General features: G+C 38.2%; 4 protein-coding genes across 6 annotated transcripts; 3 read left to right on the top strand and 1 right to left on the bottom strand.

Annotated features, from left to right (window-relative positions):
* Positions 1 to 1,266: 1,266 nt before the first annotated feature.
* tpd52l1 (tpd52 like 1) lies at positions 1,267 to 13,763 on the top strand. Of its 3 annotated transcripts, XM_054618203.1 has the most exons (11): positions 1,267 to 1,372; positions 3,651 to 3,747; positions 5,146 to 5,321; positions 7,046 to 7,063; positions 8,213 to 8,328; positions 8,435 to 8,583; positions 9,695 to 9,796; positions 11,311 to 11,325; positions 11,894 to 11,932; positions 12,625 to 12,685; positions 13,637 to 13,763. In XM_054618203.1, exons 1-11 carry the CDS (start codon positions 1,354 to 1,356, stop codon positions 13,757 to 13,759), a joined length of 915 nt encoding a protein of 304 aa, XP_054474178.1. In that variant the 5' UTR covers positions 1,267 to 1,353; the 3' UTR covers positions 13,760 to 13,763. The 3 variants fall into 3 exon arrangements, with proteins under 3 accessions (XP_054474178.1, XP_054474179.1, XP_054474180.1); XM_054618204.1 differs by lacking the exons at positions 5,146 to 5,321; positions 11,311 to 11,325; positions 11,894 to 11,932 and having other exon boundaries at positions 3,651 to 3,749; XM_054618205.1 differs by lacking the exons at positions 3,651 to 3,747; positions 5,146 to 5,321; positions 7,046 to 7,063; positions 11,311 to 11,325; positions 11,894 to 11,932.
* Positions 13,764 to 16,225: 2,462 nt separating this feature from the next.
* Positions 16,226 to 18,061, bottom strand: hddc2 (HD domain containing 2). The gene is made up of 6 exons (XM_054618206.1): positions 17,973 to 18,061; positions 17,345 to 17,466; positions 17,045 to 17,147; positions 16,858 to 16,926; positions 16,587 to 16,725; positions 16,226 to 16,367 (listed from the first exon to the last, which is right to left on the bottom strand). The coding sequence occupies exons 1-6, from the start codon at positions 18,045 to 18,047 to the stop codon at positions 16,228 to 16,230; spliced, it is 648 nt and encodes a 215-aa protein (XP_054474181.1). The 5' UTR covers positions 18,048 to 18,061; the 3' UTR covers positions 16,226 to 16,227.
* Positions 18,062 to 18,392: 331 nt separating this feature from the next.
* On the top strand, positions 18,393 to 20,812 carry cenpw (centromere protein W). Its single transcript, XM_054619008.1, has 3 exons — positions 18,393 to 18,566; positions 18,650 to 18,763; positions 20,636 to 20,812. The coding sequence occupies exons 1-3, from the start codon at positions 18,480 to 18,482 to the stop codon at positions 20,660 to 20,662; spliced, it is 228 nt and encodes a 75-aa protein (XP_054474983.1). The 5' UTR covers positions 18,393 to 18,479; the 3' UTR covers positions 20,663 to 20,812.
* A 3,528-nt stretch (positions 20,813 to 24,340) lies between these two features.
* On the top strand, positions 24,341 to 26,275 carry LOC129107562 (R-spondin-3-like). Its single transcript, XM_054619065.1, has 5 exons — positions 24,341 to 24,464; positions 24,866 to 25,057; positions 25,258 to 25,398; positions 25,517 to 25,663; positions 26,076 to 26,275. Exons 1-5 carry the CDS (start codon positions 24,341 to 24,343, stop codon positions 26,273 to 26,275), a joined length of 804 nt encoding a protein of 267 aa, XP_054475040.1.
* Positions 26,276 to 27,580: the final 1,305 nt, after the last annotated feature.

Here is a 27,580-nt window from a genome sequence, read left to right on the forward strand (position 1 = left end):
ATAAATAATAATATTTATAATGCAATTTAATTTCTTTAAAAGTAATCCCTGTAGTCGTAGTAGTAGTAGTAGTAGTAGTAGTAGTAGTAGTAGTAGTAGTAGTAGTAGTAGTAGTAGTCGTAGTAGTAGTAGTAGTAGTAGTAGTAGTAGTAGTAGTAGTCGTAGTAGTAGTAGTAGTAGTAGTAGTAGTAGTAGTAGTAGTAGTAGTAGTAGTAGTAGTAGTAGTAGTAGTAGTAGTAGTAGTAGTAGTAGTAGTAGTAGTAGTAGTAGTAATAGTAGTAAGTAGTAGTAGTAGTAGTAGTAGTAGTAGTAGTAGTAGTAGTAGTAGTAGTAGTAGTAGTCGTAGTAGTAGTAGTAGTAGTAATAGTAAAAGTTGTTGTTTAAGTCACAAGCTGCAAACAACAATACAAAAACATTTTATACAAACACCAGATGTGGAAAGTACATTCAGTAGTACTGGTTCTACCCTGAGCACAATATAACGGTACTTTACTTGAGTGTTTTTTTATTTTGTAAAGCTTTATATTCACTACACTTCAGAGTAAACTTGCTCTGCAGCATTGAAATTAAACATTAAACTTTAACGTTTGACACTTAAAGTACATTTTAGTTTTGTACATTTATTTTAGTAAAATAAAGCATATTTGCTTGTATTGGGAGTATTTATACATTGATAAGATAAGATAAGATAAGATAAGATAATCCTTTATTAGTCCCGCAGCGGGGAAATTTGCAGGCTTACAACAGCGTAGAGTAAAGTGCACACAAGAGACATAGTAGAAGAAGACAAGATAAAAAATAAAAATAAAACAAGTATTATAAATAAGCAATAAAAAAAAAAAACAGTAGAAAAAACAACAATAACTGAAATATTATATTTACAGACAGAGAAAAAAACAACTATTTTAACTATTTTTAACTTTTTTAACTATGTATGTATGATGTACTGCTACTTCTATTAAAGTAAAAGTTTTAAATACTTCCTCCATTTCGAAGAAATAAAAGTATTAATAATTTTATTTTCGTATTTTATTAATAAACTGAATATTTTGGGGTCCTTTCAGTTCCCTTTTCTATCAGGATCTACGTCCTGTTAGTGAATTATGCAAATTACACAAAAGCACGAGCCCCATTGGCTCCGCCGGAAAACCAGCCTAGCGCGTGACAGCACACTGACACACACACACACACACACACACACACACACACACACACACACACACACACACACACACACACACACACACACACACACTGACCCTGAGCCGCTATCGGCCGCTGCTGCTGCGCGTGCTCCCGTGTCTCGTTCTCGTCTCGGGAGGTTATTTGGGAAAGTTCACCCGGCTCGCGCTCATGGAGACCAGACAACAAGGTGAGTTTTGATGACGACGAGTCTGTATTTGTTTATGACACAAGTTTAAAAACAACAACAACAAACAAACAAACAGCTGATCTGTTAAAAGAAGCTGCACCGACTGCTGACGTCACCGTGGGGGGAAAAAAAAGAAAAGGGAATTGACAAATATAAATAAATTGGAGTGGTAACAACTTTGTTTCTGCACGTGCTCTTAAATAATAGCCCAATATATATGTCATTTTATTATTTTTTTATAATTTCTTCTGTAGTGCCATTTCATAAAGCTGCTCTCTGGGCTTCTGGTGCAAAGCTGGTTCAGGATATATATATATATATATATATATATATATATATATATATATATATATATATATATATATATATATATATATAGTTGGCCAGTGTTCTGCAGGTGTGTGTTACTGTTTATTCAAGGTATCATGGAAACTCTGGTAACTTGATACTGTTTCCTGTCTGAGAGGCTTTCTGGTTTTCTCTTATTTGTAAATCAGAAATTTTCTATTGATCCCTGAAATCAATTACATTGTTCCTGTTATGCACTCCTGCACAATGCAAACACTAAGCAATGTGAAAGGTGTTTGTATCGTACCAACCATGTCGTTTATGCCTTATCTGACTTTGAAGGACATGTAACCTTTTCATGTTGGATGTTGTTCTAACGTGAGTTGCATTAATATAAAGTGTAATATTTGTGTTGTTTCAGTGTTAACAGTGAGGGTTGCTTTTGCAAATTCACTGCACTGGAATAATTTGTATTTTCCCAAAAATCATAATTTACATTCAGAGTCGACTGTGCGTGCAACCGTTTGGTACATGAGGTTAATTTAACTTTTAAGATATCGCTCTTTCATTCAGCTAATGTTTTACTGAGGAATGTGAATTTGAATGTTAAAGAAGTAGCCGTGAACAACTGTAGTTGTGCAATGACTCCCACATCTGCGTGCTGGGATAAAGGTAGTGTTTGTTCATGCAGGTTGTTAATTGCATTTGTTTGCATTCCAGGTTTATATGCGAACCTGTGGCTAACCGGGAGTCAGAGGACTCTGTGTCAAGAGTTAGAGGCTGTAGTGGAGCTAAAAGCTTCACATTTTCAATTAAACTTGATAAACGTGAACTTAATGTATCCTGATATGAATTTATAATAGAATATGGGCGCCCCAAATGTGTTTTTACAGGAGTATTTAAGATCTGAAACATGGAGTGTAAACGGTTTATCTACAGTATCGTTGTTGTTGGCCGTACTGAGGGCAACTTGGCCTCGGGGTTTGACTTCAATTGATTTTGCGGCCATATGACCATCCCCAGGCCTCTGATTTAGCATAGCCACATGACCAACCGGCCAAATGGGAGTCTTATGACCAGAGGTATTTCACCCCAGACCAAAGGAAGGGGGGAGAGAAACAGAGAAAGGAGAGTCTTTAAAAATGGACAAGTATTATATATATTTCATTAACTTTACAGTGAAGCCAGATAGCCTATGAAATATATCAGACTGACCTAATAAGTGCTACTTTGTCAGAGTGACATTCAGCTGCTTTTAATCTGGTAAAAAGGCTGCTTCATCATCACAAGTGTTTTGCTAAATGTGGCAGACGGAAATAAGCCTTCAAAAATCTGGAATCGGGACGGGAAGTTTCTTCTTAAAGGTGCTATTTCAAAAATGAATGTAATGTAAACTTGATACTTGAATGACACTGTTTGGCACCTCTCATGTTTTTTCTACCTTTTTTAAAGAGGTTAAAGAGGTTTACAGGCTTCTAATGCAGAAGTTTAACCAGAAGGAAATCTTTTTTTAGTGAAACAACACTGGCTTTATGCCGGTCTGCTTCCTCCTGCAGTATGGTGTAATGAGATTTCATCTGCAAACAGGGAACTTGGATTGCTCAATAACCTTTGGGTAAACTTGCCTAATTGTTACAAAGAAATGCTATTGTTATCTCTGTGATTGCATAGATTTGCTCTCTGGCTTTCATTTAATAGCAAGAATCAAGTAAATCCTGTTTAAACCGCTCCAATAAGCTCGGACCACAAAGGGTCAAAACTTCCTGTTCCTGTGCCAATGCAGACTCAGATAAGCAGCTTGTAACAGACCTCGCTGTTATCAAGTTACCGACAGGGCCGGGATGGACGCTGGAGGAACACGAAATCCCTCAAGAGGGGTGACACGTGTGTGTGTGTGTGTGTGTGTGTGTGTGTGTGTCTGTGTGTTTGTGTATGTGTGTATAACCAGTTTTCTTGTCTCCTCTCGCCCTGCTGCCTTGCTCTGCTGCAGAGTTGTACTCTGGCGTTCTGAGTGAAGCAGTGGTGGACTGGGGCAGCATGGGTCCCGGAGAGCAATGGGTTAACTCGGCCAAACACGAGGGAGAGCAGGGTAAGACTCAACTCTCCCAGATTAAAACTTAATAAAAAACTAAAGGTAAATCCACGCTGAATCTCAGGGTGGGTTGTGATGCTGCTGCTGGTGCACAGATCACATCACAGGAAAGGGACGGCAAAGTGACATCACTGACTGGGATTTTGGAAGAAGTGATGAAAGATTTTTTATCTCAAAATCAGTGCAGCAGCAGCTTTCTTCCTCATGTGATTCAGTGTTGATTTAACTGCTAATAGTCAGGAGAGTGAGTGTGGTCTTAATTAATCAATTAATATTTTAATTTGGAGGAAATGCCATTCCACTAACTTGAGGTTTTTAAATTCAGATAAATTGACCCTCAGGAGCGACTTAATGCTGGATCTAAGTAAGACTTTCTCCAAAGCAGGGCTGCAACTAATGATGTTTTTTAATAAACTGCTTGTTAATAATTTTGTCTATAAAAAGCTAGAAGATTGTTAAAGATTTTCACCAACATTTGCCAGAGTCCGTGGGGACATATTCAAATCAAAAGAGATGAGAGAGAGAGAGAGATTGGCCTTTTTTTCTTGACTCAAAAGATAATTTATTATGCAATAGTTTCAGATTAATTGTGATTCGGGTCAGGGCTGTCCTTGACCAAAATACAAATACACAGTGAATCTTCCTTTGGCCGAAGATTTGCTGTTGGGCTCTTATTGACGCCAACCTCCCACCCTCTCTGCAATGTTTAAGGCACTGAAAACAGTCTCCCTATACGAGAATAATGATCACTGTATTTTGCATCAGATTGTGACAATTTGATTTAACACAAACATATTATTACTTTCCAACTTGTGAGTTCAACATAAAGTTAAATAATCTGATACTTTTAAGATACGATTTTAAAACAGCATCCCACTATCAGACAACCACAACATAAGATAATAATGCAGGAGGACTAGTGCTTATTGGACTTAGGTGGTGCAAATTACCGCTCAAATTACATAAAACAATTGACATACCATGAATGTTGGGCCCATCAAATGTTGCCCAGTTTGCCCAGTTGGAAATCCAGCCTGAATTATAGGGCTAGTATAATGTTTGATTGGCACAATCTAGACACAGAGTGAATGCAAGAAAAGGTTAAATGACAAAAGAAATTTAGTGCGACATAGAAAATAATTAGCATCTCAGTTAAAAAATTATTCATTGATTACTTTTCTAGGAACTGAGACTTCTCTTTTAAAACTCGCTCACCAGATGGAACTTCCTTTATTTTTTTGGCCAATTAAGTAAAAACACCAGTAAAAGAAGACTCATCACATGCAAAATCACATGAATCAAGCGCTTCCTGTTTATTCTACTGAAAGTGTGTTCAACTGTAACTTTGCTCAGGTTTGAATCAGGGCGCGTTTAACCCCTCTGGCGATGAATCGGTTAAAAGACGCTCATATGGTGACGACTTGGCTCCGGTGGCCCCAAATGGGGAAAACCAGACTGAGTGGAGTCAAACTTCACCATCAGGGGACGATCGGTGGGGTCCGACATCAATGTCCCAATCTGACAACTGGTTCATGTCCAGCACATGGGATATGCAACTGGACAGCACAGGTGAAGAGGGATAGACTAGAGCCTGTAGAGTAGAAAGTATTTCCTCACCGTAGCGGACCTCGTAGGAAACCTGAAGTCACAATAGAGCTATAGCTGCCTCTGAGGACACTTATCTCAAGACCTTTTGGTTTAATCTATTCATTTTGGGGGATAATATTGGCAGATCTGTTACTCTTTGTCTCAGTGTTTTCAATTTTGACTACTCTTAGGCCAACCAATACAATTTAGAAAGGATTTAAGTCTTGGCAGTGCGTGGATAAGGCTTTAAACTGACATTGACCAACGTTGGGCCTATATCACACAAAATACAGAACAAATAAACAGTAAACTAAATAAATACAAATCGTAAAAACCCAAATAACGAAAGCAAGAGACTTTATTTTTGGTGTTTTGGTTAAAGAGTTGTGTGTCGGCGGGAACTCGTGACCTCACAATCTAAAATCCTGCATTGTTTGTCATACAACTTTATAAGCAAATACAAAAGCTCCTTTCACAATAAGCACAAGATAATTATTTAGCATCTTTAAAATGTTGCCTTAAATGATATTAAAGTTCCTATTGATCCACTCAGCTTAAGATCTGATCTTTCTTCGTATATGACTAATTTCATGCAGTGAACCATGACTGGGATCATTAACTTGTTTCTGCATTCTTCACATTCCTGACAATCGGCAAACTATTGGATGTTGATAGTAAAAAGAAGCAGCTTAAACACTGTGCCTTTTGTTTCCTTAGTGCCACACTATACTACATGTGACTCTCACAGACACTTATTGCATCTTTCACACTTGATAGAAACTCCCATAACACACACACACACACACACACACACACACACACACACACACACACACACACACACACACATACACAGCCTGTTCTGAATTGCAATCGCACAAATTTTCTCATGTCCTGTTAACTTTTATACATTATTAGACATTGTTAGCTATACACAAACTTGCTTTATCTGAAGAAATCTGTTTTAGCTAACAACAAACCTGCGTTAGCTAAAAACAAACCTGCGTTAACTAAAAGGAAACCTACACAAGCTAAAAGGAAACTTGCCTAAGCTATAAAAAAGCCATTGCTAATTATCTTGAATGCCACATTTAGCACAAATATGGTCATAAATTCACTAGCAGTTGTGAACATTACTTAACAAACCTAATTTTAATGGAGATGGTTATTGTTGTGTTGATGTGTGAGTTCTCAGCATGTTGCATCCATTTCTCGAGTGCATTTAAGTGTTTTATGTTCAAGTTAATGAATGAAACGGTTAGTGTTTCATCGCAATTGCCTGCCTCCAGTTAATACTGAAGTATTTAAATAAATGCACTTCCTGACATTTGTATGGTCGTCTCATGGCCGTGTGAACATGAAAAAAAGACTGAGATCTGAGTACTCCATGCACTAATAGACATGAAAAGCTTCTGTCGTAGCCACAGGGGGTTTAACAATCTTGTTGTCCTGCTGCTGCTGCTGTGTGGTGTTACTGTATGCAGAAATAGCTACCTACTATAAAAGGCCTTGTACTGGTGTGTAGTGCTACTCTTGTGTGAAATGTAAATGTGTTGCATTTGGTGTTAAGCCCAATTTTTATGTGTTGCAACTTTGAGCAGAATGTTGTTATTGCAACTATTGTCTGTGGACATCATAGCTAGTTTTTGTCGGTCTTTACTAACCTCACACTGTCCTCACCTGTTTTATAACGCTGCCACGTCAAGAGAGAGGACACCTCGCAGGTGAGTACAAACTGTGTTTCCAAGATACGGTTTCACATGCAAAACGTGCACGTGCCCACTACAAACACAAGTGATATAACTCCCCACATGTATTTGCATTTCTTGGGTCGTGTGAAACGTTACGTTGTCGACCTGCTGCTGTGTGGTGCCTGTCTGTCTTGATTTACCTTCCACAAATGTCCTGCAACAATACAAGGCCAATCAGACTCAAACTGTTAATGTGAAAATATGTCGCTCTTGACATCATTCAATCAGGTATGCAGAATATTGCAAATTATGACGGGGGGAAAAAAAATCACTATTGTGGAAATTTAAAGTTGATGGCTTGAATGTGTTTCTGCTGCATCATATGACAGTCAGCAAACAGCTTCCTTGCTCTGCATGAACACAACGTATAATTCATGCTTTTTTTCCTGGAAGTGCATATGAGAGAATATCTTCTCTGGGAATAATTGCAAAAGTAAAACATAAATCTGTTAAACTCTGGTTCCACTAAAATCCAATGTTGCAACTTTTACAGTAAATCTGTCCAAAGAAACAGCATCTTGTTTTTGTTTTTGTGTGTGTGTGTGTGTGTGTGGCAGTCTGTAGTGTCCATCAGCAAGATAATCCACCTCGGTTAATCCAGATTAAAGCTCTACAGTCTGCCGCCACAGATTACATAACTGTCAGAGGCGCAGTCAGACATAGAGACAGACAGATATGTGGACTCAGACATCGAGGCTGTCGGTTAGCAACACACAGTCAAAACAACAAAACTGGAAAAAATTGCGGATACAAATAAGAAAAAGTAGATCTTAAGTAGGAGAAACAAATCCATAAAGATCTTTTGACACTTTAAATTAAAGAACAAGGTGATTAACTCTTCATTGACACCATAACAATTACATAACATCCATTTGGCATGACGCTTTTGACCACTGCAACTAACTTTAGGTGCATCAATAGGGAAAATAACTTGTTAATATTAATGACAATTTGATGCATTTTATTCCAGGAGCAGATGCTGTTTTTTTTTTTTTTTGCTTCCTGTACTTACATTTATCTATTTAATTTCTGTTTGTGTGTCTCCGTCACTGATTAACAGCTCACACAGAGGTTTTAATTAACATTTCAATGTGTGTGTGTGTGTGTGTATATTTCATTCAGGTTTTTTGGACTCTGAGCCATTGAGAGAGGCTGATGAAGATATGGCGTCAGAAGTCGACTTTAACTCCACCTTGACGGAGGAGGAGAGAGAGGAGATTCAGCAAGAGTTGGCTAAAGTATGTTTGAACATGCACATTCTTAATTGCCTGCTCAGAATGAACCAGAGGTGTTGAACCGTATGAAGACAGTGAAGAAGTGCTCTTTCTTTTTGTGTATGTCCAGCTGGAGGAGGAGATCAGTACGCTGAAGCAGGTTTTGATGTCCAAAGAGAAGCAGCACGCCGACCTCAAACAGAAACTGGGCATGACTTCGCTGAACGAGCTCAAAAACAACCTAAGTAGAGGCTGGCACGACATGCAGACCTCCACAGCGTAAGTTAATGTGTGTTTGTTTTTGTAAGACAGCTGACAGATAAATAACCAGTTTACAGATCTGATTATGTTAAAGTAAAGGAGGAGAAAGAGTGTGTTTGTGTCTGCAGCACATGACTGAATGGCTTTTCTGTTTGCTGTCAACATAGATGTCCTTCAGAGGAAACACAAACAAAGAGCAGGTGGTTCTGTTTTCTAACAGCCAATCACACCAAACTGTTCTAGAAACCTAATTATAAAGACATAATCCTCTGCTCCGCTGCACAATATGTGTGATTGTTATCTTTGATGCGTTCACTGTAACAGACATCATAAACCTGATTTAAAAACACATGCTACTCAATGCTAAAGGCTATCGCTGTCCCCATGACACAGTTAACCTGTCTCAATGATTTTTAACTGTATTATCGGCCGGGAAAAAACATCTGTAATGTTCTTCCAAATTGGTATAGGACTTGTTTGAAGAGTTACTTTTATGCCTTTTAGCGTGCAGAGAAATAACCTAATAACCTCATAAGAGCATCAGCTATCAGCTATCAGCCCAAAAGACAGAGATGAGCAAGGGGATAGTCTCCAGAGGACTCCATTATTATCCAGTTACCCTTCAACCTGAAGATCACTTTACACACACAGTAGCCGTCCTCATCTATAATGAACCAGTGTGGCCACAGACGTGTAAGATCCATGATGCAAATATTAGATAAACTTGTTCAGACTAAACGTCTAGGGTGGTGGCTTTGTTGTGTGAAGCAGTTTGTTCTGAAGTTTGTAGCAGGAAACAGGGTTGTTAAAATCAGAAACTGTGAGATGCAATACAGAGAAACTTCTAATTAGGGGTAGGGATAAAAACATTTGCGATGTTTTGCGTGGCATTATTGTATCAATACATGGACGGAAAATATGTGTATTGTATATTAATATTGTGAGAATGTGGAAATGTCGGGCCTCTGTTGATTCCCACCTTTCTAATAACTTTGATTATATGATTGTGTTTATGTGTTTGTCCCTATCATATTTACATCTGTAAGACTACTGTGTTTAATTCAGTGAATATATGTGTTTGTATGGAATAGTAGTGACATATTTTGAATGCACCTTCTTTATGTCTCAGCTATAAGAAGACATCAGAGACTCTGTCCACAGCAGGACAGAAAACCACAGCCGCCTTCAGCACACTGGGCAGCGCCATCACCAGGAAGTTTGGGGACATGAGGTACACAATGATGTCATATATATATATATATTCATTATTTACAGAAAATGATCTGGTTTGATTTATGATATATCATCCAAACACTGTGGACACAAGTCACCCACTGATTCCCGTTTATCACTGATTGATTTTTGCTTTTATCTAATTCGTATGTTTTATATTTGTGCTATCCATCCCCGTCTCTCAGAGCGTTTTGACTCTTTGCTCTGTCCTGCTCAGGGGGAGTTTGAGATTACGTAATCGCACATTAAGCTGCTTTCTGTGGGAGCTGAAGGGCCAGAGGCGAAGTCTGTCCTCCTGAGTCACTTTCTTTCTCTGTCTCTTTGCCTCTCTGTCACTCCCTGTGCTGCTCTGTTTGAGGCACTGAGAGTGAACACAACACAACACAACACAAGCCTGCATTGTTCTGTACGCAATAAATACAGAGAGCGAGGGCTTATTGTGATTCCATCTAAGTGGGATAGGATGATTGCAGATTACAGCTGCATGACAACATACAGTAAAGGTTGTTGATTGGTTAAAGCAATAAGACAATGTAACTCAAAGACACTTTGGATTTTAGAGCTAAAAGAAAGTAAAGAAACATTGATATTACTTTTCAAATCTGTTTATACATAAAAAAGCATAACAGAAAAAAATGTGTAAAACTATTATTATATCCTTTGGGGACTGTAACGTGTTGAAAGCGGCTAGATTGTAAAGACACTTCTGTTTACACTGCAGCTTATTATGTATTTGGAGTATAAAGTACAGAAAGGAAACGATGCTTTATGTTTGATTATTCCAGCATGGTTGGTCTAGAGTTTCTGTTCCCTCGGAGGTATGTCCCTGTGGTTTGTTCGTGGTGTGCATAGATTTTGGTTTGTGTGCACACACAGTAAGCATGTTGGTATTCTTATTTACTGCAGTGGGTGTGTTTGATGTGTCTTCTTATGTGTCAAGTATTTTTCCACCTTTTAACTTAAGTTTTATTCTCTAAGGATACAAGATATCATGATTTCTATCTATCTGTCTGTTATTTATGTGCAGTTAAAAAATCCCATTGTGTTTCTGTTCCACCATTGTTTATTCTGTCACCTTTCTCTTTCAATATCTAACTCTGACTCTTTATTCTAACTTCTGCTTTAAGTGTGTGTGTGTGTGTGTGTGTGTGTGTGTGTGTGTGTGTGTGTGTGTGTGTGTGTGTGTGTGTGTGTGTGTGTGTGTGTGTGTGTGTGTGATATAGGATTGCTGTGTTTTTGTGTGTTTACATTGTTTAACTTTAACAGAACATTGTCATTGTGTCCGCTAACGTAAACTGCTGCACAATCTAGTTCCTCACATTAATGTCGTTCACTTGCTGCAAGTTTACTCCCCCTAACAGATACGAGTTGGTAGTTTACCTTTTATGGTGACATTGTTTATATTAATAACATAAATGTTCAGCCCAAGTGAAAGAGTGTAACTGTGACGTATACAAGGCCTGTCAAAGTATCTTAAAGAAATGTTTTCCATCTTCCTCCATGCTTCCAAAGGTCCAACTCTATAGGGTAAGAATCACACAGCTGATTGTGTCACATTAGTTGTTCTTAAAGAGTCTTAACTCTCTGCCTTGTTGGAGAGCAGCACTCAGTCAGTTGCTTTTCTCATGTCAGAATCAGATCTAGTTGATTTTGGCCTCTGATTACTCAAAGAATCATGTGAAAAAGTGTTCATGACGTTCCTAGTTGCATTTAAGTGCTTTGACTAAGCCAATGAAAGCTGAGACTGATGTAAGACTATTCTGTTTTTATTTCTTTTTTGAGCACTTTGAAATTACTTTTGAGTTGCAGTCCTTTATGAAATCAAATCATAGATGTAATATCCTTTTTTCTGTGTCGAGGCGGGAGCTGTTAGTCTATTTCTCTACCAGCATATTGATCCTATTTACCCTTTTCTCTCCATTTCATTCTCTTAATTGTCCCTGCGACTGACTAATGAGCACAATGTCAAAAGAAACGCATAAAAACAATGATGTCTCCTGCTGACTTTGTCTTTATGTGTGTGTGTGTGTGTGTGTTTGTGTGTGTAACCTCTGCTAACCGTTAACTCCTCTCTCACCACGCTCTCTGGGGACAGCTACTCTATCAGACACTCTATGAGCATGCCCACCATGAGGTAACCACTCTGCTTGCTTGCTTATGTGTGTACGAGAGTCAATCTATCTTTTTTCTGATCTTGCCGTCCTGCTTCACTGTGTCAGGAGTTATGTTTTTGGGTTGTCGGTCGGTCGGTCCACATCATTTTCGTAAATGCGATATCTCAGGAGCGCCTGGAGGGAATATTTTTTAAATTTGACACAAAGGTTTTGTCGAACCGAATTCGGTCAAAGGTCGCTGTGAACTCTCGTCTGTCTCATTCTCGTGAACGTGATCTCAGGAGTAGAAGTCATGGGTGAATTTTTTTTCACATTTAGCACAAACTTCTGCTTGCACTCAAAGATGGACTGATTAGAATTTGTTCACTTTGACTTCCCAAAACTCGTTGTGATGACATTTTGGAGAGACATGCATCATGTAGAAGCAAACTGTTTAACGTGTGCCTTCCATTGTCATTTATTTAGTGATAAGAAACCTGAAAAAAGACCAGAGATGTTTTCAAATGATATTTACACCTGCTTGCCTTTTCCTACCTTTAATCACATCACAGTAAATACGTACTGTTACATCCCAAACAAACAGGTTAGGTACTATCGTTGTAATACATTCATTTTAGCTGAAAATATTATTGATAATAGCTCAGCAAATTTTTTTTTGTGCACTTTTTCAATGATAATAAACTAGAATGTTTGTCTTTCTTTTTCTTCACAGAAATTCTCCCAGCTTCAAGTCTTTTGAGGAAAAGGTCGAGACTACAGTGTCCACTATCAAGGTAAACAGTGTGTGTGTGTGTGTGTGTGTGTGTGTGTGTGTGTGTGTGTGTGTGTGTGTGTGTGTGTGTGTGTGTGTGTGTGTGTGTGTGTGTGTGTGTGTGTGTGTGTGTGTGTGTGTGTGTGTGTGTGTGTGTGTGTGAGCATTATTTAGCATTATTAAGTGATGAGGGACCAAAAACACAACATTTTAGCTTCTAAATGTTCTCTCACTTATTTCAAGGCATTATAAATGTCATGCAGAGTGTATTTTAAAAGCTCCTTGTACACATTTCTGTATCTAGTGTCCAAGAAATATTTGATATACTGTAATTGCTTGTTATCTAAAAGACTCTTTGCTATTCCTGCCAACAGAAATATTGACAGTCCCTAATTAATAGCATGTAAACCAGGCTTTGTTATGACCCACAGCAGTTAGATGCAGAAGCCACGCAGAGGAACACGGCATGTCGCCGCCTCTGAACGTTAGAAAATGTCGGTGAAGCAGAGAGGACTGAACACTGTAATCTGTGTGTAATTGCCAGCTTACTCTCTTGACGCTCACAAGTGAGCCTGTTGGTTATTTATATTCACACTGATCCTGATGCAGTCTCTGCAGAAACAAACTTCCATTCTTTGTCTATAGTTTGTAGGCGCCACTGTAAAGACCACCATCTGGTTTCTGATTAATTCTAACACTGCAAAATACTCAATTGCTGCAAACTTGCCACTTAATGTTTCTGACTTTTAATATCATATCAAGTATAACAGAGCACTTTAATAGAAAACAAAGCACTTCTTAAATTCTGAAAATCCTCATGCATGCTGTAGTGCTCAATGTTAAAACAAAAGCTGTTTAAATTAGTTCCTGAAAGTTTGCATTTCAGCTTTAAAAATGAAACATTTGTGCAAAAGAGGGAGAGAGGAGCTCTTCAGTGATGGCGGCACATTTAATGTCGATGCGTTTCTCGTAGACAAAGGTTGGCGGTACAGAAACAGGGGGCAGCTTCGAGGAAGTCCTCTCCTCCGCCGCAAACGCCAGCTCTCAGGACACGCCCACCAACAACCTGATGGACAGCTCCGAGAGGCCGTGTTAGAGCTGCATCCACGCGGAGAGGCGGGTACTTTAAACCAGGAACTCATGTCACGTATCTACTCAATGCTCTGACTGAAATGTTACAGAATACTTTTCTTTTATCGCATTTGTTTTGATGCTTTTTTACAAACAATCCCATGTTCGAGATTTAAGTCTCACTCAGATGCAATTTCCTGCAACCTCAAATTCTCAAAATTGATGCAATTTTCTATTTTGGACCAAACATTTTACCTAAATATTCTAAAATGGCAGCAGTCGATATTTATTTGAAGTCAGCTAATGTCAAAAAGCACGTACTAATAAACATAGAGAGCCTGTCAGATTATTCTTCATGTAACTAAACTGGGTTTAAAGGAAGAATCTGCTGACAACCCAGATCACTTTATGAGTTTTACAAAGAGGTCAGAGCTGGTGGATCTTCTTGTTGAAAGACTCATTTTCAGGGTGGTGGATTTAAAAAATGAGCGACAAGGTCACCCTCCCTACAAACCATTTTAAACCAGAGCGCTGATCTGATGGAGGGTTAAAGGGGAGACTAAGCCTTAGTTGAGAAAAGAAGGATGAGCAGATTCCAGGTCAGATCCAGAAGGCAGTCAGAACCAAAACCCTTTATTTCTGGCCTGTTTTTTTTTGTTGTCTCGTGGTTTGGCTCATGTAGAGGAGTCATCCTCTCCTCACGAATATATAAAAAAAAAAATCAAATTACAGCTGGAGCTCCTCAGACTCACAAAAGAGGTTATTGATTTATTCATTTGTTCTGGGAATTTGACTTAACAGCCATGTTGGTACAGAATCAAAGCTCTACGTCCATTCATACCAAAAACTACATTTTTAGGTTTTTAGGTTATTAGAAATACAGTAAGTGTTTGTATAAAAATAAATTATGATACATTTTCAACTACCTTGTACTTTGTACTACGACATTTCAAAATGTACATATGACCCACATTGATGTGATCAACCCAGAGGTCCTGGGTGAAACGAAATATTTGTAAACTTGTATAAATGGTTTTACACTAAGACCAAAGATCTCAACATTTTGTAACGACACCTAAAAAGACATTTTGTGGGCAGACTTTGCAAACGGAGCCAGTCATACTACTTTTTTTTTTAAATCACAGCTGACACTTCTGATTAATCACTTTAGACAATTGAGTCTAATGCTGGAAATAGAAATAATGAACACCTGCCGTTTAAACTTTGGATATTCATGTTGTTAACCTTGTTTTAAACTGCTGGATTCACACACAGGTATACATTATGAAATATCAATCCTAAAATGGTCATGATAACATAAAAAGCTGAACTTTTCTCGGGTGCCTATTGGCTATGTAGCTAACACACAGTAAAATATGTATGACATCATACTGCTGCTTTAATGTGGCTTTAGAAGCACGGGTCCAATGTTGTACTCTTCTTGGTGCAGAACTAATCTGTTTAATGCTGAAAGACAACTTCACTTTGTATTGCTTATGTTCTGAAAAGGTTGGTGCCACAAAACATAAAATGTCTAATTACATTTTTGTGTTAAATCATCCTGTTTTTCTTTGAAACCTTCAAGTATATGGCCTCTTGAGGCCGCTGCATAACTTTGCCATCCATCAAAGTGACGTTCTGTTTTATTATATATATAATCTGTTCCGTGTTTCTGCTTTTGTCTTTCATGTGTTATAAGATTTTCTTTTCTTTGCTGTGGTTTAAGAAGATACAATAAAAAGAAATGTGTTAATAATAAAAATCACGTTCAAGCATTTAAGCGCTGACCGATCTTGTGCTGTAAGAAAAGGTTGTCGGGTCTGTTTCATAACCAAATAACTGAGGTCTTGCATGTTGTGTATTTGGAGAATTAACTACAGTATATATTTTACTTTTGTACAGTATATTGTGTTGGCAACTCAACTAAACTCCAACTTTACAAATGTTTTTACTAAAACTTGAAACCCAAAGACATAATGCATTAATCTGTATTCATACAATACATTTCACACCATTATACATGTTTTATGACTGATGGATCAATATTAAAGATCATTTTAACCAAACCAAAAAATATCACAGATGACTGATTTTTTTAACAATAAATACTGACAACTTTGACTGAACCAGTTGGAAAAAACAAAAACAAACACATAAATAAATGTAATAATGTGATGAACTCATTTTCCTATTTTCTGATGTTTCAGCACCATTGTTTCAGCACCAACTGTATAAATACTATCTGTCAGACAGTATACATATATAACATGTCAAAATGTAATAAAAATGTATTTGTCAATGAACTGGAAATATAATAAAGCCTGTTGATGTAAAGAAATATTGGCATAATTTCTCTCTACAATACATCCGGGAATTTATATACATTTAATACATTTTCAACCCATTTATAAGATAATTTCTTTACATTTTGACAGGTTTATGCATTTGTAAATTATCTGGCAGTTTTCTCAGAGGTATTTGTGTGCGTGACAGTCAAGAGGTGTGTGACGACGTATGTGGCTGTGAAGATTCAGCGTCAGATTTCTTTGATTCGTCCGTTTTCGTCATGTGACATGCCCTCTCTTCATTCAGAGAGCTGAGGAGCTGGAGCACTTCTGGGTGCTGGAAACGACCTACGAGAGAATTAAATTCATAAAAAGTCTGCACATCATGTCAAAATTAGTTTAAATTACTAGAAAGACAACCCATTAAATATATGTGCGTAAACATTGAACAAATGGCAAAGAGAAAAGACAAGAAAGGGGATCCCTGGTGCCGGAACGTGAGCAACTGAAGTGATGAGATCCAGTGAGGAAGATGGAGACAGGTGTGAAAAGGAGGAGAAGACTTGCCGTTGGTGGAGTCAAAGAACTCCTGCAGTCGTCCCGGCGTTCCCTCCAGCTCCTCGTACTCGTGAGCCTGCATGATCATCTCCAGGAGGTCAAACTCTTTCACCAACCTGGCCTCCTGACTGCTCTGAGTTTCATATTCCTGCAGAAGAAAAAAAACACATTCATTTCCCAAAGAAACATTTAGGTATAATATAATCATAAGGGACATGACAGCCTGCTGTTGGATACGTTGAATTATGATTCATGAGCTACAAACACACAACAGGTGTACCTCCCACAGCCCATACATCTCCTGTTTGAGGCCCTCCGGTAGAAGAGCTGATAGATGTTTCATCGCTTCCTGAGAGAGTGGAGTGGAGAATATAAAAAAAACATCATCGTTTACTTAAAAATGACAATCAATGGAATCTATTGCGTGTCGATCATCTACAGTGATGTGAGCGATGCTGGTAACTTGCCTCTTCTCGCCTGTGTTTCTCAGCTTTACTGATGTTGTCCGATGGAGCGATGTCTCCCACAATGCACTCTGCCATGTCATGAACCAGAGCCAGCTTTATGCATCTAAAGAAGGTGAGAGTAAAAAATAAAAGTATGAGCAGGAAAGAAGTTTGTTTTCAAGTATTTTGTTAACCATATTTGGACCACCAACAACAAAATTCAACAAGGAAATATGATGAATATTTATGCTTTTTAAATGATATTAAAGAGCTCCATTCATCCAGATAGATTCAAAGGTGGAAGATGTGTAAATGAAGCACCTGCTCTTGTCCACTGTGGGGTCTGTGATGGTCAGAGACATCATGGCCATGCGGTACATGTGGTCTGATACACTCTCTGGTTTCTTTACGTTCCTGTACACCCATCCAGTGCGTGGGACCCTCTGCAGGATTACACAACCACAACACACAATGAATCAGCGGCACAGAAAAGGGAAAGTTTGTATATACTGACTTCATTTAATAAAAAAAAAAAATGTTGTTTGACTGCACATTTTAAACCAAAAACCCACTGGCTGCAGGTCCTGGAAGGTAAATAATTCCTGTTTTTTTTTTTGTTTGATAGTAAACTGATATTTTTTATTATTTGTTTTATTGTTGTTTGGACAAAAGGACACAGATATGATCACTTATGTTACTCCTTCAGGTTTGCAGCAGTCAGAGCAGAGTTTCTGACTGTTTTTCTAACTTTTTCTTCCTCTCAAGTTGTGAAGAGATGGTTGTAATGTGTGTGGGTGGATGTGGGCAGGGTGAGAATAGATGCAGCACCAGCAAAACAACTTACAAACTACAGATTGAGCATTAATACACTTCAGATTATATATGCATATTCATTATTGGCCAGGGACAAAAACAACAGAAAAGTATCCAGAGTTTGCAGACGTCTTACTTTGAGCTGTCCGATAAGTTTCATGAATTGCAGCATATTGCTCATGCCGGCTGCTGCCTCCACGGTGGCCGCCATTTGTGACTCCTGACCCGGATACGAACCGCAGAGTCTGGCGGTGTTCTGTGGATGTAGTTGCGCAAAGCAGCCGCTAGATGGCAGCATAGGCATAAGTGACAATATGTACTACACTTAAATAACGTGCCAGTTTAAAGCTATAGCTATTACATATCTAGGTGTTTTAATGGTTGCCATTTATTAAATAAATATTTGACTTGATGTAAATGTGTCCTCGCTTTTAACAAGGCATTTTAAACCCGTTGCTCGCAAACTGGAGGTGGCAGCACTGACAACAAGCTACAATTCAAATGCCACGAAGAAGAAGAAGTTCTACCGGAATTAAGAGGACACGAAGAAGAAGAATCTGGGTTTTCCCGGAAGTAAGAGGAGCGGGACATTCAAAGACGTAAACAAACCTTTTCTGTTGGCGTGAACTTCGTATTTGCCAAAATGCTGAAGAAGGCACCTAAATTAAAACACATAATTAAGGCAAAAACAAAGAATGACGTCAATGTGAGGCCGACGTCAGAGGCAATGGTGAGTTAGTCCCTGTTTACGTCACTGTTTGCTCTGTTTGCGGCACATCAGCTGATGGAGAAACACATGTTTTTTTTCCTCAGATTGAACTCCTGACGCTGCTGTTTCTGAACAGCCTGGCTGAGGAGGCGAAGTCCAAAGCTTTTGAAGAGAAATCTGCAACTATCAGAGCTCATCACCTCAAAGCAGTCTCCAAGGTGCGTTCAAAGACTCACAGTCAACTAGTGAACCTGTAAATCACAAATACACAGACTGCAATCTATGTCTGTATTACAAGTGTGAATACTTCTGATTGTAGATAACTACTACTATCATTATCAAAACAATCTGGCAGTAATTTACCTGATTAATCATTTTGTCTATACATGTAAAACAATAATGAAAGCTGCATAAGGTTTTCTGTGGATGTAAACTGGGGAATCATATACAGTACCAGTGAAAAGTTTGGACACACCTTCTCATTCAATGGTTTTTCTTTATTTTTATTTTTTTCTACATTGTAGATTAATATTGAAGACATCCAAACTATGAAGGAACACATATGGAATTATGTGGTAAACAAACAAATGCTCAACAAACCAGAATATGTTTTATATTTTAGATTCTTCAAAGTAGTTGAATGAGAAGGTGTGTCCAAACTTTTGACTGGTACTGTATTATGGTGCTTGTTCCAGTCCACAAGATTTCCTGATGGCACTTCATGTTATTGTTTATCAAACAAATATAAACATCTCTGCAATGTTGTCTGATGACCACACAGTAGTAAACTGTAAATCACTAATACACAGACTGCAATCTGCGTCTTATTTATGTAAGTTTGAATACTTCACTACTACTATCATAATCAAAACAATCTGGCAGTAATTTACCTTGTCTATACATGTAAAACAATAATGAAAGCTGCGTAAGGTTTTCTGTGGATGTAAACTGGGGAATCATATACAGTACCAGTCAAAAGTTTGGACACACCTTCTCATTCAACTCCTTTGAAGAATCTAAAATATAAAACATATTCTGGTTTGTTGAGCATTTGTTTGTTTACCACATAATTCCATATGTGTTCCTTCATAGTTTGGATGTCTTCAATATTAATCTACAATGTAGAAAAAAATAAAAATAAAGAAAAACCATTGAATGAGAAGGTGTGTCCAAACTTTTGACTGGTACTGTATTATGGTGCTTGTTCCAGTCCTCAAGATTTCCTGATGGCACTTTATGTTATTGTTTATCAAACGAATATAAAGCGAGTCACAGGTTTTTGTTGTTTTAGCAGCATGCTCTGCATAAAAGGAAATACATGTCTAATTTTCTAGAAATGACCCACATCTTAATGACTATTATGCACCAGAAGCAGCCCACATAATGTATATTTTTTCTTTTCCAACTGATGCATAGAGCTTTTAGTTTAGTTTAGTTTAGTTTAGTTTAGTTTTGGGTCATCGATAGTTGAGACTTGGCTCGTCAAGCAGCCGTTTCAATTCCAGCAAGTACAAGTCAGAGAGGTGCCAGTTCAGCATCTGGGCCCTGCCGAGGTGCCCTTGAGCAAGGCATCAAACAGCTTACTGCTAAGAAATGGCCATGCTCCATTAACTCTAACATCCCTCCACAACAACTGCGTGTGTAAACTAACAATGGAGTTAAAAAATAATAAGTTTCCCCCAAAAAAAATCCTGCTCTTTTTATTTTGCAGTCGCTTCTCATTCAGAGATATTCTTAGATTCTTTAGTCTATAATTATCAAAGATCTTTCATTGTCAATGTCTTTTTTAAATCAATACATTTATAGAAAGTATCAATATCTGTATTAAAGGCAGTAATTGACAGGTTTCTTAGACCACTTTTTTTATGTGACTTATACCTATTTCTTATTCGTATATCAAAACAAATTTATTTTACATTGAGTGCATTTGTTTGAATTTGATCAAATATAACCAAACATTACAGGACTGAAACATTGTAAATGCTCATAATTATTCTAGTGCTTCTTACTAATAACTATTTTATATCTTGGACACTTTTTGATTTCTCCTTGTTGAACAGTAGATAAACTTTTTTTCCCTTTCATTATAGAAAATGCTGAAAAAATCACGGGGGTGAAGACGGCCAAGTTCGTCATCGTCATTTTTATGAACATTATCATGAATAACAGCGGCAATTTTTTTTTTTATGAAATATAATATGTTTTCATCTGAAATGTACATTTTTTGTGTTTTTTAATCTATTCTTTGTATATCTGGTTTCCTGTCATGAGAGTTTTTTGGTTCTTTATTAAATTCTTGTGGATCTTATAATGGCCCATTTGTATTCCTTTTTTTCACTAAACTTAAAATGCTAAACATAACAGCTTGCTCATATAATAAACTATTATATAAAAATAATTTAATATAACAAAATCAGCATTAATTGCCATTAAAAAAACCATTTTATTTCTCTGTGTGGTCCTTTCCTGAATGTTGTCGGACACGCATAACAATCTGAGCCTGTCAGTGGCAAAAAACAAGTACTTTTGACTGAACATCTGCTCTTGCAGCTCATTTTTGCGGCTGCCCGTTACAGCATATCCCCTTAAAACTGTACCAATTTTAAACATGGTTGTACAGACAGTCAAATAAATGACTTATGCTGCTATTATGTCAACCAACTCATTAAAAGTGTTAAAAATATAACAAATACAGACAAAAAGCAAAGCAATAAAAAATGTGTTCAACGTATTAAGCTTTGATCTCAAAGTTGTGGACAGCTCGAATAAATCTCTTCGCCCTCCTTCTTGCTCTCTTCTCATCCGTCATGGTCGATGTTTCAAGCTGCATGCTTCACAGCCTCTTCACTGAGCATGGGGCTCAGCCTCCCCCCCCCCCCAAATTCCTCCCTTCTTCACGCTACATAGATTATCTGCGTGATGCTATCCCGCTCATACCTGATCTCTGCTTCACAGGCGGGCTTTTGCCTTGTTCAGTGAAACAGTCAAAGTAATGTCGTTAAATAGTTTGTACTGTCTGCTGGAGTTTTATTGAAAAAGGTGGCCTTGCTGCTAAGCGCAACCTTGATGGCAGGTGGTGACCTAAAAGCTGTTTTCGGTTTGTGGTCTAGTGGAGTGTTTCAGCACAAGCTCAAGATTTGTCTTTTTTACAGTCTTGGCAAGAATAAAATCAGTAGATTTAATACAAAAACAAGGTACAACTTCAGTACATGCATTTGAATTTGAGATCATAATAACTATGGTTTAAATTTAAACACATTTTATTATTCACTCTCTTTCTCCTTTATCATTTGCCCTTTTTCTCGTCGTTATTTTTTTCAGAAGTTTAGACATTCCTTGGCCTCCAACGGTTATTTTCTTCAAGAATCTGATCTGGCACCCCAGTGAGCATAGCAATGTCGTGTTTATATTGCAAGTCAGGTTGAGGAGGTGTTACTGGGTTTGTGGAGCCTCACCCTTCTGACCTTTGAACCCCTGGCACCTGCCCAGCTGATCGCTCCATGATTGTTATATTCTCACGACAGAGCCCTCCAAACATTTGCATACAACATATAATTCCTCCTGAGTTTCCAGCAGTCAGTTAGGGAGTTAAACTTCTTCACACTCTCCTGTTGGAGATATATGCGATGCGAGCATAATCGAACATGTAATGTAGCGCATGAAGATTGATGGATGACGTTGCTCTGCAGCAGCTGCTGGCTGCACATGCAGAGGCTCCTCTGAGGTGTTATTCTATCGTCCTCCTCTCTAGGTTGGTTCTTGTTCTTGAGGGATTTGAGAAACGCACTCTTCTCCCTCTATTGATATAAAGAAGCGGCTCTGCCTTTCCCGTTCGCTGTGTCTTTGTGTCTGAGCACCTGTTGACAATTTAAGCCAGCCAGCGTAGCCCTGTCCAGCTCCTCTGTCTGGCAGTGTAACCATCAGCTCTGCTCTCAGATGATAAATCAACTCCAGTTTAAAATCTTCCCGTAAAGCTCCTGCTGATTCCTCTTTTGACATTTTTCCAGACGAGCCCGAGAAAGCACGGCAGTTCTATTTTGGCAGAGAGGTTATTATGATAACTTGCTGTGCGTTTCTTTAATAAGGAGCACATGGTTTCAAGTGTGTCACCGTTTCTGTTCATGTCTTTTTTCCCCCGCGAGGTATAACATTTATTTAGTCTTACAACACTGTGACAAAATGTTTAGAAAATGAACCAAAGCTAGAAACCCACATTTTGTGATTCGATGAGATTTGACAGGCTCTGTAAAGGATTATGGACTGAAGAAAAGAATCACAAATTGCAGAGGGAAACCACTTCCAAGAAGGGGGGGGGGTATGGGGATTTCAAAAACTGTTTTGAGAACCACACAGTTCCCAAAACAGGCGATTATACACACCGGGACGCCAAACAACAAATCCCCTGAGCCCACAGCTTTTATCTCCTTCCAGAGTTTTGGTGGGAATCACAGCTCCTCTCTGACACCTCCAGCCCTCAAGTTTTATTTTCTCACAGGGAGGTAGTCAAATCAACCTGTATTTGTGATAATCATTTCCTGAACCCAGTCCTAATGGAGAACCAAAGGCATGGCTTAAGTGGAACTAAGTCTAAAAAGTGTGGCCACATGATCACAGCATTATTTCTGTAATGGATGTGTTTGTTTTTTTTGTCTGTATTTCTATTCCATCATTGTGACTACATCCCATCTGTGTGAGAAGACTTTGTAAATACTGGTGTTGATCTTGTGATGACAATGTGTAGTCCTGCTTTATTGTTAAATGGAACCTCATGAGGAAATATTTTGATGTCATGGTTACACACTCACCATATTTTTGATTAGGCTCAGGGGAGAGCGTATGATTAAAAGATGAGTAAAAAAAGATACAAATTGTTTCAACCTGCTCAAATAATCATTTTTTGATTAGAAGTTTTATTGTATTATGAGTGACATTCGATTATATCATATGTTTAAGACTATTTTAATATGTTCACATGACATGTTTTTAAGATAAAATTCTCTGTTTTGAGTATACGAGAATATTTTTGCCTGTTATATTTTTTCACACGTTAAAAATCTTGAGAATAAATCTACTATTTGTCCTTCAATAAAAAAAAAACTTTAAATATGCAAATATTGTTTATTTACAAGAACTTTAACTACTGGAAACAAAATGTGTTCTTCTTCACTAAAAAGTAAATTTTCCGTTTGTGCCGTCTCCACGTCAGTCACGCCCGCACCGAACATGTCTTAAAACTCTGACATAAAGTGAGCGCAGATCAACTCAAACTCTGCCAAGTGAAGGTCAAACATGTGAGTGAAGCAACCACAAGCAAAACACATTTTTGTGGAGTGGAGGGGGGCTTTAAAATACACAGAATTTTGAGGATAAATGTGTCTTTGTGTAGACATCACAGCATTATTCCATTTTCTGTGAAGAGACCCTGTTTGATCTGATAATGGATCAGGAGGAGGGTCATGAAGGACGGGTAACATGGGAGAGGAGGTAGGGAGTGTGAGTGTGTGTGTGGGGGGGAAACAGCAGAGACAAGCCCATAGCAGCTTACCCAAATCTTACATTAGATCTGCTTTGCAACTATCATATTATGGTTTTCTCTTGTGTTTGCTTTCTGCATGGCATTCTGCCGGCGTGAGTGATCTCATGGAATGCACATGGGATTCTTCTTCAAGAAAACATTTTTGCAGATACTCTGTGTTCGACCGCTCTCCCGCCCAGACAGGAGCCTCTACGTGTGTCCATTTGAATTCATTTTATGGATACGTTTTTGAAATGTACGTCATTGGATTTGGGATGTGATGCAAGGTGTCTCTGCTGACTGGATCGATGCCGTGCTGAAGGTGGAGGGAAAAATGCAGATGCCGTTGTTTATTTGGATTCTGCACCTCATGAATCTCACAAAAGGCCAAGATAACACAAGACGTAAGTATTCATGCGCAACTTGTCATCCCCACCTCTTAATACTGCTGTTAGACATGGCTCCGGTGAAATGTGTCTCATCTTTCCCCATTTTCAAGTGGGAGATAGTAAATAGTAGACAGACTCGGCATATGGAGACAATAAACGAGTTTCTTTCAGCTCTCAGGGAACAATGTGGTCATAGATTTCCATTGCTTTTACCCATTTGAAAGCTTGGCTCAGTGCATCGGCCCTGCTCTCATAAATCCCCATCGCCTGTAAAGTTTCATTGTGTAAATTTAGTGTTTTTTGTTTTTTCCCCCCGTTTCATTTGCCAAAGCACAGCAAGAATATAAAACTCTAAACTGTTGCAGTCAGACACAATCAGTTTCAGGTTCTCTTATCTCATACTCCGTTATCCACAGGTAGTTCCTCCCTGAGCAGACTCTGTCCGACGGGTTGTGCGACATGCTCTGCCCCGAACGGCTGTCTGTCCTGCAAACCTCGCCTCTTCTTCCACCTGGAGCTGGACGGGATGCGGCAGAGGGGCACCTGTGTGTCCTCGTGTCCCCGGGGCCACTATGGCATGCGCTCTCCACACATCAGCACCTGCAAAAGTAGGTACCAATGGGCACATGTAGGAATGATAGAAAGGTGTTTAGGTCCTAAAATCTGATTTATCTGGTTCAGATAAATTAGTAAGGCTTGATATATCCACTGTGGGTTCTGCAAACTGATTGAAGGCAGCGTTGAGAGAATAAAACAAACCTCACTGGTCCCTCTACGCTGACCAAAGTTCATTTCCACTGGCCTGCAGGGTGCAAGGAGGACTGCTCTTCGTGTTTCAGTGAAAGTTTCTGCACACATTGTCACCCGGGTCACTTCCTGCTCCGGGGCAAATGTGAGAACAGCTGTCCAAACGGGCTAACTGAAAACACGGTGCTGCGAGAATGCACAGGTGAGGCGCTGTCCAGCATGTTACTCCTGCAGGCTGTGTGTACAATGTGCATGTACTAAAGTCTATGATGTCAGAGATGTACAAAACAATGTGAGACGTTTGTGTCCCGCGGTCTCAGAGTGCTCTATAGGCTGTGAGATGTGTGTGAGGAGGACCGTGTGTGTGAGGTGTAGAGCAGCCCTCTACTTCCTCCACGGTCAGTGCCATCTCACCTGCCCGGGGGGATTTGAGCCTGATTTGCAGCTTATGCAGTGCGTCCCCCAAGGTGAGAGAAAGCACTTTCACTATATGTTTCCACACATTTAAGAAGTTGAAAACACTGAATGCACTTTTAGTAGATACTGCAGCTTCCTTTACAAAGTGCATACTGTTGCGTGCAGTTTGAATTCATTTGGGACATACTTGACATACTTGAAGTTTAACCTTCTTGCTCATAAATCCGCTGTTTAAAGGTGTGTGGGTCAAATTGGCCAATAAATCATGCTGTCTTGCATACTACAAAATTCAACTGGATGCGGTAGTGTCTCCTGGTGTTTTTGATATACTTTATTTGATTTTTTGGGCATACTAAAAAATATTGTAGTACTCATACTGGAACACACAGTGTCTTAGGTTTTCATCTCTGGCTACTTATGAGTACTTTCTCCTCCTCCTCATCATCGTCTCTCTCCTCGTAGTGCACTGTGAGGTCGGGGGATGGACCAGTTGGGGTCCATGTGTTCACAGAAGGAGCATGCAGGTCCACAGGAGGGGCCAGGAGACGCGGAACCGACAAGTTCTGCGGTCTCCGAGCGTCCACGGTGACCCCTGCCCACAGGTGTCAGAGAACAGGAGGTGTGTCATCAAAAAGAGACCAGAGCAGGTTGTAATAAGTTAGAGAGCACATTATAGACTATTTGTTTATACTGCAGAGATATTCAACTTGTTATTGCACATTTTACTTTGGCTGTTTTAAACTATTGTAAATGCAAAACTAATGTATTTTGTAAAGATGTATCAAAGAGATTTTTCTATGCAATTAAACAGAAATTAATAAAAAATGGATGGATGAATCTGATGTTCTTTTATACAATTATTGTTCTAGATTGATGCCAATTGTGGCCAAAACACCCGCCTAACTTGACTGTGATCAGTTTATGTCTTATTGCAACTTTTTGAAGACACCTGTGCTTTTTCTACTATGACCATACATTAACTAGCTTTAGAAGGCAAAATATATAGTTAACAAATGACACCAGGCATTTTAATTAGTATGCATAAAAGTCAAAACCGCATGTATGATGCACCTCTGAACATAAGATAAAATAAGATAATCCTTTATTAGTCCCACAGCGGGGACATTTACAGGATTACAGCAGCATAGATATAGTGCAAATAAGAGACATAGTAAAAAAAAAACAGGTCTCTTTTAGTATTTTAAATAAGTAAGTAAGAAAAAAATAGAAAATCCACAATAACTAAAAAAAAATCTTATAAATACAGACAGAATAATTATAGTTATAGTATATATCTTGTAAACTACAAGACCATATGGCAACAGAATATAAATTGGTATGAAATAAATGTATACATAGTTTTGTAAAGACAACAAAATATAACAAATAATCATGTCATATAAGATAAAATAAGATAAAATAATCCTTTATTAGTCCCGCAGCGGGGAAATGTACAGGATTACAGCAGCATAGAGGGTAGTACAAACAAGAGACAAGATCAAAAATAAGTATTATAAATAAGAAAATGAGCAATAAAAACACTGTAAAAAACAGTAAAAGAAATCCACAGTAACTGAAATATTATATATACAGACAGAAACTATTATAACTATTATAACTATAAATATGATTAGTATATTTATATATTGTATGTATTAATAAGATAAGATAAGATAATCCTTTATTAGTCCCGCAGCGGGGAAATTTACAGGATTACAGCTGCATAGTGCAAAACAAGAGACATAGTAAAAAAACCAAGATAAAATAAAATGAAATAAAAACAAGTATTATAAATAAGCAATAAAAAAAGGAATCCACAGTAACTGAAATATTATATATACAGACAGAAACTATTATAACTATAAATATGATTAGTATATTTATATATTGTATGTATTAATAAGTTTGATTGAGTATTATGCAACATAAACACACCAATATATGAAATAATTAATTCATTTAAACCA

The sequence above is a fragment of the Anoplopoma fimbria genome, chromosome 18 (genome assembly GCF_027596085.1).
Source record: "Anoplopoma fimbria isolate UVic2021 breed Golden Eagle Sablefish chromosome 18, Afim_UVic_2022, whole genome shotgun sequence".
NCBI lineage: Eukaryota > Metazoa > Chordata > Actinopteri > Perciformes > Anoplopomatidae > Anoplopoma > Anoplopoma fimbria.

Bases quoted from the DNA above. Each gene is read 5' to 3' on its own strand.
- cenpw (XM_054619008.1), top strand. From the start codon at position 18,480: ATGCTGAAGAAGGCACCTAAATTAAAACACATAATTAAGGCAAAAACA. The intron at 18,567-18,649 runs GTGAGTTAGTCC...TTTTTTCCTCAG, and splicing joins GGCCGACGTCAGAGGCAATG to ATTGAACTCCTGACGCTGCT. The intron at 18,764-20,635 runs GTGCGTTCAAAG...CTTTCATTATAG, and splicing joins ACCTCAAAGCAGTCTCCAAG to AAAATGCTGAAAAAATCACG.
- tpd52l1 (XM_054618203.1), top strand. The intron at 8,329-8,434 runs GTATGTTTGAAC...GTGTATGTCCAG, and splicing joins TTCAGCAAGAGTTGGCTAAA to CTGGAGGAGGAGATCAGTAC. The intron at 8,584-9,694 runs GTAAGTTAATGT...TTTATGTCTCAG, and splicing joins GACATGCAGACCTCCACAGC to CTATAAGAAGACATCAGAGA.
- hddc2 (XM_054618206.1), bottom strand. From the start codon at position 18,047: ATGGCGGCCACCGTGGAGGCAGCAGCCGGCATGAGCAATATGCTGCAA. The intron at 16,927-17,044 runs GCAAGTTACCAG...CCACTCTCTCAG, and splicing joins AGAAACACAGGCGAGAAGAG to GAAGCGATGAAACATCTATC. The intron at 16,726-16,857 runs GTACACCTGTTG...TTTCTTCTGCAG, and splicing joins AGATGTATGGGCTGTGGGAG to GAATATGAAACTCAGAGCAG.
- LOC129107562 (XM_054619065.1), top strand. From the start codon at position 24,341: ATGCAAGGTGTCTCTGCTGACTGGATCGATGCCGTGCTGAAGGTGGAG. The intron at 24,465-24,865 runs GTAAGTATTCAT...CGTTATCCACAG, and splicing joins AGGCCAAGATAACACAAGAC to GTAGTTCCTCCCTGAGCAGA. The intron at 25,399-25,516 runs GTGAGGCGCTGT...CCGCGGTCTCAG, and splicing joins GGTGCTGCGAGAATGCACAG to AGTGCTCTATAGGCTGTGAG.